Genomic DNA, 12422 nt, shown 5'->3' with positions numbered 1-12422 from the left:
ATTGTGTGAGGCCTTGAATGTCTGAAGCAGAGGAGACTTTCAAGTAGACATGCGTGTCATCAGCAAATTGGTGAATCTTGATGCTGTTATCTGTGAGTAGAGCATCAATGGGCTCCATGCAATGATTGAAGATGATAGGAAACAGTATGAAACGTTAATAGGCTCCACATGTGAAAGGAATCTTTTGTGACCTGCAGGCGCCCATGCATACTTTGACCCTGCAATACTTTTATCTGTGCGATCACGAGCCATCTGCGGATGATGGGATGCGTGTTTTATATAATCAAGATGGTTACTGATTGTGTTTGTGACCACATTCGAAAACGGCTTGCCCAGTGTTCCAATCCTAAAACGAAAAGGAGTACAATGTGGTTGTGAAACAATATTTTTGTTGTTATTATTATCATGATTATTATTCCTACACATACCTGATTTTGACGAACATGCTGTAATGGCTTATGACTTATCTGTAGCGTGTTTTTAATTAATTCCCAACAGTTTAATACCTCTTCCCAGTAGAAATCGACACTCAGCTGGTAGTATGATATCAAGAGAAAATTTTTTAATTTATTTTGATTTTTAATCCAATCTAATGATATCAGATGTTTTTATACTATTATACTATTGGAAACTTACTTGGTAAAAACGATTCCAAGTTTTAACATTAAGACATTATTTTCTGCCCTTCGTTTTTTAAATGACCCCGGAGCAGATTTGTCTGCTTCCCTTAGGATTTTGTTATTGATAAAATGTTATAAAAAATTAAATATATTTATGAAATCATGTAAAGTAGGATGTGCATTCTGAGATGCATGGGAATGCGCCTACGTAGAAGAAAGATGCAATCAAATCTATTTAGCTGAGCTCTTGTGAGGTACATTATCAAAGGGTAAAAATGCAAGTAAAGCAGGCCAAAAAAAATAATTTCAAGTGTGTTCTGAAACTGCAATAATTATTCTGCCTAGAACACATTGAGCTCAGTGATTTGAAATGAATGTGATGTTTCACAGTAGACTCCTGTTCCCTCGGGAATAGTTCAGATTGTAATTTCATTGTGCACTAATCAAGATCTACACATTAAAAATGCTATTCGGGTCCCCATTAAGGTACATTAGACATTAGTGACATTAGACTCAAGTGTGAATAAAGAGAACTAAACCACCTACCCAGAAAACAACACTGCACAGAGAACGTGGTTTTTAGGATGTCATTGATGTCCTCTCCTTCTTGGGCTAGGTATGCAAGGGTATCTGTAACAAGTGGTGACAGAATGGCTTCATTCTCTGACCTTTTCTTGACATCCTTCTAAGCTGTACTCATGGGGGAGAACGTAGTAATTTCCAAAACTCGTACAGCATTATTGATCCAGTTCCTACAAATACTACAAATACGTCACTAATGGTCCTTGGGTATCATTCATTACAAAGATATCAGTATGTACATTAAAAGTTTAAATTACCTTTAAAATTATCATTTGAGGAAAGAACTCTTTGCAACAAAATCATTTTGAATCCATTTGACACCAAAGCAGACTGAGACAACTGTACGTTTCCTCCTATTGTAATCTGACTGGGGTTACAGTCAGTGGTGCTGCTGCAGTTACACTTCTCACCGAAGTGGGTTTGCAAACGTAAGTATGCACATATCTCTACTTGACTATAGGGGGCATTTGCAACTATTCCCGTTATTATAATTGTTACATAAACATCATGCTTTCTCATATTTCCTCTTATTCACAAATGCATCTAGCTGAGTCATCTAATATCTTCTGCCTCAAGAGCAAACTAAAAATTGCCCATATCTGCTTCAGCTCAGGCCAGCGGGTTAACTGAAGATGAATCTCTAGTCACGTGTCTCCAGTCTAAGGGCATCACTGCTTTTGACACACCGGTGGCGCAGTCGCCTGACTATATTTACAATGGCACATAAAGTTACCATGCGCAACTTTTCATAACCTTGTAACTATGGGTCCATTTTACTCATTACTCTGTGTGAAAGGGGCATTCCATGGGTGTTGCTGTGGGTGTTCCTTGCAACCTGCTACATTCCCAGATTTACAAAGTTTTGTAAAACTAGGAATGCGTCAAAAACCTACTCCTCCCCAGGAGAAGAGTGAGAGTGGCGCAACGAGGAGAAATAATTTTTAATTTCTCCTCGTTGTTTCCACATTCTATGAGTGTGCATTCTGAAGCATGGATAGAAAGAGGAAAATGCCATCAATGATTGTTTTCATGCAGGAAGGTGTCCCTTCCTGCAAAAAAAAAAACAATCAGTTGCGCAACACAGGCATCCTTGCAACATGACCCAAGGGTGCCTGCACTGGTGCATGGCAGCCAATTGTGCACCAGTGCAGGGGAAAACACAGGGATGTGTCGTATTGCTGTTAATAGGACGCATCTCTGTGCTTTTAAAATGAAGCAGCTCGGTGCAGCAAAATGGCTTGCTGCGCCACGAAGCGTCATTTTTTGTAAATGAGGCCCAAAGTCCTGTGTACTTTCCCAATCAACAACACCAAGGTTCCATCATTTGAAGCAGTTTCCCATAACTGATTTCTTCGCCATTCCCTCCTTACCCTATAATGTTTATATTCCCTGGTGGTATGGCGATTTGGGACAGTTTTGCAGCTGCAGTATGTCCTACCCTTTGCTGGTGGCACATCCTGTAGCTGGGAATTGTCACTGATGGAGAGCTGCTGATGGGGGAGGGGATTAAACAGTTTTCTGACCTCAGCTAACTCTAGAGGCAAACTTTAAATCTTTGCCTACCCTTAGTGTTAATCCATGGAGAGAAAGATTTGTTTTATTTTTTTAACCACATGAGGATAGAGCTCTGGAATTGTTTAAACTGAACATGCTGTTGCACATTATGTGCAATGCAGATTCACACAAGACTTAGGTTCAAGGCGCAAGGAGTGTACATTACTCCAGGACACTTCTGTGATGTTTTCTAGATATCAACAAGAGGTTTAGAGATGGTACCATTGTGAACTACCCCCTGAAATGGTCCTGTCATATTACCTTAGATAATTTGCTGATAATGTGTTTCAATGCCAATTAGAAGCACAAACAAATACAGGCTACCAGTCAACAAATGAATTAAACCATTATACATAATTGTCTATTGTCTTATGAAAAGCAGCTGACACCTGTTACAGTTGTAATACATAAATAAACATCTATTTTCCAAGAATCTTTTTGACAAAAAGCTAGATAAAAAGAAGAAGTAAATGTAGACTTCTAATAGAGGAATTATATAGACTGAGGAAAATCAGGTGATTTGGACAAAGTACAAGTGATTCTGAAGTAAGGACCACAGCTTTGAATTATAGCATTTTCAGAAATATTTCAGGACTGCTTCGCTCTAGGGATGGGAGTCTCAGTATTTAATGTCACATGGAGAAGTAGGTGAGATGAGAACACGCCAAACTGACATCATTATAGTTACCACAAATGGGATGTAATGTGTTCTGCAGCTGGATTTCCTTGTAAATCCATGGTATCACTCCTTAGATCAGAACATCTGGAAAACAGATTTGCAATTTCAATATGTGTCCTACCTTTATTCAGCAATGAACCAATTGCTTCTATTAGTTTTGACCTTTCTATCCACTAGACAAAAAGAGTTGCATTCATGTTTTATATATTCGACATACTATTTGTTTGCTATTACATTTTACAAACTTTAGAACATTTGAATGAATACCATTTCAGTAAGTAATCGAATCAGCAATTCTTTGTAATGAGTGGGACATATTTTTGTATTGATGTAATAGTCAAAATCGGTACAATGAAAATTATTAATTTGCTGTCTGCATACATTTATCATTGAAATTACAGCCAGGTTGTCTCATTCAACTTTTCAGCTCAATATTTAAAGGCTCTGCTGTGTGTGTTTATAATATGGCTGATATCAGAGCTGTTTTTAATGGCCCCTATGCACACAAAGAAAGTCCAGACCATCGATGGGTCCAGTATGAAGGCAGAATTCCATACCCTCGTCCTGGCACAGTAAGTAACAGGCTTCACATTTCATGCCTTGCTCCAAGAAAGCACGTTTCAAATGACCACATTTGCTGCATGTTTGATTTTTCCACCTCTTCTGAAAACATTGTCTGTGCCAATTTGTTGCCTAAGACAATACCTATTTTACAAAGGCATTTTGGAGAATGAACAGTAGTACTTATGTAGCACTTTTTATGTACTCTTGAATATCTTGGTGATTGGCCCAAACATCTAACATGATAACAAAATGAGAATGTTTAGTGGGTATTCAAAGATAATTAGGGCATGTAAAAAGAGAGTTTGAGGTTTCAGGGCATATTCACACAAAAAATAAGAATACATAAATGAGTATTCCTGTAGTACTACTTCACATGCTCATAAATGTTTTAATGAATCTACCCCTCTAGATCTGCAATTTATGAAATAGCATAAAAAGCAACAATAACTTTCATTGTGGCTACTGCATTTTTCTTAGTTTTTACAGTGACTGATGTTTTTATCTATTGGCGCCCCGCTGTGTAACATGACTGACTGATGGGATACGTGTAAGCTAGGAGGCACACACATGCTTTCAAATAGAAAAAGGTGAACTTCCAGACCATTCCATCTCTTGAAATTATGTTACACTAGGCATGTATTAATCTAAATTGATTCTAAACGTTGATGTACTACTATTCGAATCGCAAAGAGTGGTTGCAAATTGCAGTGAATTCAATCATAGGGATAGTGGTCTGCAAGTACACCATGATCCCTATAACTGTCTTCCAAATCTCAAACAGTTCATGTTCTTGAAAGGAACTAGCGCTCCATAAAAAAAAAAAAAATCATTATATAGGTGCGTGACTGACTGTATAAGTGAGTGATTAAACATGTCTTATTGAACATATGGGTTAGTGACTAAACTGTATGAATATATCAGTCTGCCTGTTGGTGTGTAAGCAGCTGCATGGGTTGGTGAGTGGCTACATGAGTGTCTATATGGGTTATTGATTGGTTGTCTGAGTATATGTATGAGTGCCTGAGTGTCTGTGTGGGTGGGTGACTTATGCATGATGTGAGAGTGGGTGGTTCACTGGGGGTATGGGTTCAGGAGTGCATCTGTGAAGTGTTGTATTGGTGGGTGAGTGTTTGTATGGGTGTGTTGGTGAGTGTTTAGATGTCTCAGTGGTACATGTGTGAGTAACTACATATGTGAAAGGCAGTATATGTGAGTGTTGGAGTATATAAATGACTATATGTGAGAGTGAGTGATTGTGAGAGTGCCTGTATGGATGAGTGTGTGCTTGTGTCAGTGATTGTATAAGAGTAAGTATTTGTTAGTATTTGATGAATAAGTGAGGTGGTGTGTGTATAATTTTGTAGGTGAGTAAATGGGAGTGTGATTGATTCTTTGCATGACTGACTATGTGTGTGAGTAACTCTATGGGTAAAGGGTGGTTTGTGAGTGTCTGTATGGGTGTATGAGTGTATATGATAGTGCTGTATTGATGAGTGACTGCAAGCATGAGTGACTGTATGGATGAATGAGTAGATGTGTGTGTAGACCTAGGAATCAGTGAGTGGGTATGTACTAACTGGTGTTGGTGTGTCTTTGGTTTCGAAAATGGTAGCCTGTATTTTAGAGTGGGTGTATCAAAAGTTATATTAGGGTGTGAGGAGGTGCATCAGAGTTTCACATGGATGATGTCATCAGCATGTCATCAATGATGTCATCAGTGATGTCACTGACCATGTCATGAGTGATGTAATATGTGACGTCATCAGCAGTGCATTGTGGGGGCGCGAGTTATAGTTACCTCAACTAACTATAATGGATATTTGTACGAGTGAAATGTCCAACTAACTATAACGTCCCTGAAACCTGTGTTTTTTTCCATACATTTCTAAGGTTTTTTAAATGCTAATTTCTCACTATAACATCCCTGAAACCTCTGTTTTTTTCAGTGAATTTCAAAGGTGTTTTAAATGCTCACTTCTAACTATAACGTCCTGAAACCTATGTTTTTTTCAGTGAATTTCAAAGATTTTTTAAATACTCATTTCTGACTATAATGTCCCTGAAACCCTATGTTTTTTTCAGTTAATTTCAAAGGGTTTTTAAATGCTAATTTCTAACTATAACGTCCCTGAAACCTATGGTGTTTTCAGTGGATTTCTAAGGTTTTTTAAATGCTAATTTCTAAACTATGCCTACAGAGATGGGGCATGTGCAGAAAGAGGAAAAAAGGTGCAGAAAGAAGCAACAGAAAAGCAGAAAGAGGCAACAGAAGTCCAGAAAGAGGCCGTGTTGCAAAGTCATCCCGTGCCCCCAACTTTTTGCAGACTGGTACTGGTGGTAACTGACTCTGACTAACCAGGCCTGGAGCCAGTGCTATGCTGAAAGACACTTAGAATACAGTGAAAACACCTACATACACTAGGGTACACTATGGGTTGGGGTACCCTGTGATTTGCATGACCTCCCCTGTAAGGCCCCAGTACATCATAGAGCAGGGGGATTAAAACTAACTCTAAGTCAGAGGTGCAGAAAGAAGCAAGAGCAGAGCAGAAATAACCTAAAGAGGTACAGTAAGAGGCAAGAGGGGTACAGAAAGAGGCAAGAAAAGTGCAGAAAGAATCAAAAGAGGCGCAGAAAGAGTCAAGAGAACAGTAGACAATGGCAAGATAAGTGCCTAAAGAAGCAACAGAGATGCCAAAAGAGGCAAGAGAGGTGCAGAAACAGGCAACAGAGGTACAGAAAGAGGCAATAGAGGTGCAGAAAGAGGTAAGCAAGATAAAGAAATTTGTAAGAGAGGTGCAGAAAGAAGCGAGATCAGTACAGAAAGAAGCAAGAGAAGTGCAGAAAGAAGCAAGAGAGGTGGAGAAATAAGTAAGAGGGGTGTAGAAAGAGGCAAGTGAGGCACAGAAAGAGGCCACAGAGGTGCAGAAAGATACTAAAGAATTGCAGAAACAAGCAAGAGAAGTGCAGAAAGAGGCAAGAGAATTGCTGAAAGAAGCAACAGAGGTGTAGAAAGAAGCAAGACAAGTGTAGAAAGAGGCAAGTGAGGTGCAGAAAGAAGTAAGAGCAGTGCACAAAGAACCAACAGAGGTACAGAAAAAGGCAAGAGAGGTGCAGAAATAGGCAGGAAAGGCGCAGAAAGAGGGTACGGGGTACAGAAAGAGAAAAGAGGGGTGAAAAAAGAGACAAGAGGGGTGCAGAAAGACACAAGTGCGAAGCAAGAGAAGTGCAAAAAGAACAAACAGATGTACAAAAAGAGGCAAGAGGGGTGCAGAAAAAGGTAGAAGAGGTGCACAAAGAGGCAAGACAAGTACAGAAAGAGGCAGGAGGGGTGAAGAAAGAAGGAAGGGAAGTGCAGAATGAAGCAACAGAGGTGTTGAAAGAGGCGCGAAGGGTGCAGAAAGAGCAAGAGAAGTGCAGAAAAAAGCAACAGAGGTACAGAAAAAGGCAAGAGAGGTGCAGAAATAGGCAGGAAAGGCGCAGAAAGAGGGAACGGGGTACAGAAAGACTCAAAAGAGGTGCAGAAAGAGAAAAGAGGGGTGCAAAAAGAGACAAGAGGGGTGCAGAAAGACACAAGTGAGGTACAGAAAGAAGCAAGAGAAGTGCAGAAAGAGGCAAGTGAGGTGCAGAAAGAGGCAAGAGAGGTACAGAGAATGGCAAGAGAACAGCAGAAAGAGGCAAGAGGGATGCAAAAAAGGGAAGAAGGCTGCAGAAAGAGGCAAGAGAGGTGCAGAAAATGGCAAGATAACAGCAGAAAGAGGCAAGAGTGATGCAAAAAAGGGAAGAAGGATGCAGAAAGAGGCAAGAGAGGTGCAGACAATGGCAAGAGAACAGCAGAAAGAGGCAAGAGGGATGCAAAAAAGGGAAGAAGGGTGCATTAAGAGGCGAGAGAGGTGCAGAAATAAGCAAGAGAAGTGCAGAAAGAAGCAAGAGACGTACAGAAAGAGAGACGACGAGTTCAGAAAGAGACAATAGGGGTGCAGAAAGAGACAACAGGTTTACAGAAAGAAGCAAGAGAGATGCAGAAAGAGGCATTAGAAGTGCAGAAAAAGACAAGCGAGGTGCAGAAGGAGGCAAGAGAATTGCATAAAGAGGCAAGAGAGTTGCAGAAACAGGCAAAGGGGGTGCAGAAAGAGGGAACAGGCTCACAGACAGAGGCAGGAGAGGTGCAGAAAGAGGGAAGAGGGGTACAGAAAGAGGCAAAAGGGATACAGAAATTTGAAAAAAAAAGTGCAGAAAGAAGCAAGAGCAGTGCAGAGAGAACAACAGAGGTGCCGAAAGAGGCAAGAGGGGTGCAGAAAGAGGTAGGAGAGGTACACAAAGAGGCAAGAGGGGTACAGAAAGAGGCAAGAGGGGTTCAGAAAGAAGGAAGAGAAGTGCAGAAAGAAGCAACAGAGGTGCTGAAAGAGATAAGAAGGGTGCAGAAAGAAGCAAGAGGAGTGCAGAAAGATGCAACAGAGTTGCAGGAAGAGGCAATAGAGGTGCAGAAAGAGGCAAGAGAGATGCAGAAAGAAGCAAGTGAAATGCAGAAAGAGGCAAGAGAGGTGCAGAAAGAAGAGAGAGGTTCAGAAAGAGGCAAGAGAAGAGCAGAAAGTGGCAAGTGAGGTGCAGAAAGAGGCAAGAGAGGTATTGAAAGGGGCAAGATAAGTGTTGAAAGATGCAAGAGAAGTGCAGAAAGAGGCACTTGAGGTGCAGAAAGAGGCAAGAGAGGTACAGAAAGAGGCTCGAGAGGTGCAGAAAGAGGCAAGAGAATTACAGAAAGAAGCAAGAGAGGTGCAGAAGGAAGAGAGTGAGGTGCAGAAAGAGGCAAGTGAGAAGCAGAAAGAGGCAAGAGAGGTACAGAAAGAGGCAAGGAAAGTACAGAAACAGGCAAGAGACATGCACAAAGAGGGAAGGGAGGAGCAGAACGAGGCAAGAGAGGTGTAGAAAGAAGCAAGAGAAGTGCAGAAAAAAGCAACAAAGGTGCTGAAAGAGGCAAGTGAGGTGCAGAAAGGGGTAAGAGAAGTGTAGAAAGAGGCAAGTGAAGTGCAGAAAGAAGACAGGGAGGTGCAGAAAGAGGAAGAAAGTTGCAGAAAGATGCAAGAGAAATGCAGAAAGAGGCAAGAGTGGCACAGAAAGAAGAGAGGTTTGTGCACCATTAGTACCAATTTAACACCCACATTCAGCAACAAGTAACACGTGACCATTCCATCTTTGCAAAGGGTCTTCCACCATGCTGTAGCACATGAAGCTGCATTTTTGGGAACATTTGAGCCGTTTGAACTAGAAACAAGGCTTTTTTTGTTCAAATCTGCAGATTAGGCAGCAGATGATGGAATATTTGGCAAATTTCAGAAAATGTTTAATTATGTGAAAATTGGTGAAGCCGCACAGTCACGTTATTCCAGTGGCCCTGCTCATACCTCTTAGTAGGTCCAGAAGTGCTCCTCAGTGGTCTCTCTTTTTTGTGTGTCATTGAGTTTATAGTTTAGCTTCTATGGAAATGAGGAAGACTAAACCTGAGGTTACCACTTCACAAAACAGACTACAGTACCACATAACTACTCTCCAAAGCACATAATCCCACTCCACATAATTCCTATACACTAAATGCCACATACTTTCTATTCACATAATTTCACTGCATAACATACCACATAATTCCACTACACACAAGGTACATCCACTGTACACCAGAAAACATTAGTAAAAACTTTTACATTTACAACGCCAATAGCTCTAACGCTCGCAAATGCAAAACCTATTACATTGCAAATGCCTCTTTAATTAGTAGTCGCGTTTGCAGAGTGGTGGCGAAAGGATGCTGGGTCTCCGACCAGCGCTCAGGAATTCCGCTGCATAGGACTTACAGTAGGTACCAGGAGCTCTTCTTGGCCCCCAAAGTCCCTCAGGAGTAAAGTGAACTTCACCTTCCATCCCGTAGTCTGCCAGGAGGCGCATTTGCAGAGTGGTGGAGAATGGGGGCTTGGCCTCCATAAACGTCTTAGCAATCCTACTGTGTGGGACTTACTGGAGGTAACAAGAGGGGTAGTTGGCCCTCTTGGATGACATCTTTTCTTTGTTTTAATATTTTATGAGGGGGGCTGTGTGTCCCCCTTCTTTTAGTAGTTTTTGGGCCCTGGGGACCCCATCCCTCAGTGCCTGAGCATTTATTTATTTATTTTTTTAAACGTTAAGGGGACTGCATGGCCTCCTTTCCCTGGGTCACTAATGGCCCCAGGGACACCATCCCCCGGGCCTGGCCTCGTTTTTATTTTAAATATTTTTTATTTTTCCTAGGATGGGGGACGCGTGGCCCCCCTTCCCTTGGCCACTTTTTGCCCTAGGACCCCATCCGCTGGGGCCTGGCCTCGTTTTTTTTATTTTACCGGGAGGGGAGCCACATGGCCCCCCTCCCCGGGCTACTTCTGGCCCCGGGGACCCCATCCCCAGGGACTGGCCATGTTTCCTGCTCTTGTTCTAAGAAGCAAAGCAGTGTTTGCTATGGCAGGGCGGGAGCCATGCTCCCACTGTGCCATAGCGAATTGCAGGAGCTGTCCCTGGGGGTGGCGGTCTCCAGAGCCATCTAGGGCTCCAGGAGGGGGGCGGCACTGCCCCCTCCCAACATGTAAATAGTTGTAAATGTAGGTGGCGGTCCTTGGTGCTTGGGGGGGCCACGAGGCCCCCCCTCGATAATCAAAAAAGCCCTGGGGAGGTGGTGGTCTCCGGGGCTTGGGGGGCCTGTGAGGCCCCCCGCACATAATTAAACAAGCCCCGGAGAGGTGGTGGTCCCCAGGGCTGCGGGGCCTGCGCAGCTCCACATATATTGACCTATTGTCCCCGGGACCTGGCCCACCCTGTGGCTCATTAAAACAAAGCGCTGGAGTCCGCACTCCATTTTTTTTTCTCAGGCGGAGTCGCGCACCCAACACAAATTGCCGATTTTTGAGGAAAAATAATGCTTTTGTTGGCACTGGGGTTCCTTGTGGGACTGCCTGAGCAGGCCTAGGGGATCAGGGTGTTTCTACCCTGCCCCCTTTTCTTGTTTTTTAATGTTTTTTTAACTGTTTTCTTGTAACTTGGTTACCGAGTCACAAGATGGCTGCCAACACATTCTGGTTTGGAGTGTTGGCAGCCAATCAAAGGGTTTGTGGCTCCTCCTCGGTACTCAGATAGCAATATTTGTATTTTTTTAACTTCTCAGCAACTACTTACCGGATTTACACCATTTAATAAAAAGTTGGCTTTCTGGACCAAGACCTACCTAGCCGTGTCTAAAGTTCCTACGGTAATTAACATGGGGAAAATGTGTTTTGGGACCCCCCTTTTTGCGGCCCCTGCTTGAGAATCCACCTGAATATTTAAATACAAGAGCTGATCTGAGTGACCCCTTAGTTTTGAAATTTTCGTGCAGATTCGTCAAACGGCGCCAAAGATATTGGCAAAAGAAAAAACGCTTTTTGAATAGAAACAAGGTCCTAACTATCACTATGTACTGCCGTCAGTTTGGAAAACTACAGGGGAACAAACTTTTCTTCAGACTGCTAACATGATTCCTAATGGGGAATGCACCCTTAGGGGACCACTTTCCCTTTGGAAACCCCTCATCCGATGTCTAACTCATCAATAGTTTGCAAAGTATCTCCCAAATCTCAATTGTGAGTGGTGTCAGACTGTGGAAATAAAGCCTATTTGGCACTTAGATTATTTGTGGCTAGGATTTTATTGATGACCAATCATTTCAGCCTACATTAAAATAAAGTATTTTTAGCACTAAATATTTTATATTTTTAATATTGGTGTGATATGGTGGTGTTTACATCGTATTTATATTGCAAAGTTCTATGAACTCTTTTTTGCTGCAGGGCTCTATATAGGGTATAACAATTTTGTAGGTCTGTAGGAATGGAAATTCTCATATTCACTTACTTTAATCTTATGATTTAAGTTTGTTTAGAGAGAAGAAGACAGTTTTTCAAATGTTTAGAGAGAAGAAGACAGTTTTTCAAATGAAGCTTAGATCCTGAGAGGGAGCTCCCTGTGCCCTTTATATAAATATGGTGCTCAGGCTTACCTGTCACTGTGTCACAGGTCGATGGCTCTGCATTCTTCCTCTGTAGACTCTTAGCAATACCATGCAATTTTGTATGGTGTTTTCCTCTGGCAGACAGATTGGTGCCAACAAACTTACAAGAGCAGCTAAACCTCAGCTGAAAGACATTTTCTCCTAGAACCAGTCTCCTGCTGATGTCAAAATTACACCACACTAAAAATCCCACTCCAAATAATGAACATAGAGTATATTTTAATGAAACAGCTAACCCCAAAATGACAAAACAATCTAATATGGGGAAACAGAGATTTGAATTTTTAAAGTTGTAAATAAAAACAGTGCTGACTGGAGGCAACTGGTTGCACTAGACATGGACGTGGATAAGATTTGA

General features: G+C 41.9%; 1 protein-coding gene across 2 annotated transcripts in view; it reads left to right on the top strand.

Annotated features, from left to right (window-relative positions):
• The window catches only part of SEMA3D (semaphorin 3D), a 375590-nt gene that overhangs the window by 236725 nt on the left and 126443 nt on the right, over nucleotides 1-12422 (top strand). For both annotated transcript variants that reach the window (XM_085652905.1, XM_085652906.1), the window contains exon 11: nucleotides 3863-4007. In XM_085652905.1, the coding sequence (XP_085509031.1) occupies nucleotides 3863-4007 (145 nt within the window). The remainder of the gene's footprint in view (nucleotides 1-3862; nucleotides 4008-12422) is intronic.

The sequence above is a fragment of the Triturus cristatus genome, chromosome 4_1 (genome assembly GCF_964204655.1).
Source record: "Triturus cristatus chromosome 4_1, aTriCri1.1, whole genome shotgun sequence".
Taxonomy (NCBI): domain Eukaryota; kingdom Metazoa; phylum Chordata; class Amphibia; order Caudata; family Salamandridae; genus Triturus; species Triturus cristatus.
This window is presented reverse-complemented; position numbering and strand designations above follow the sequence as displayed.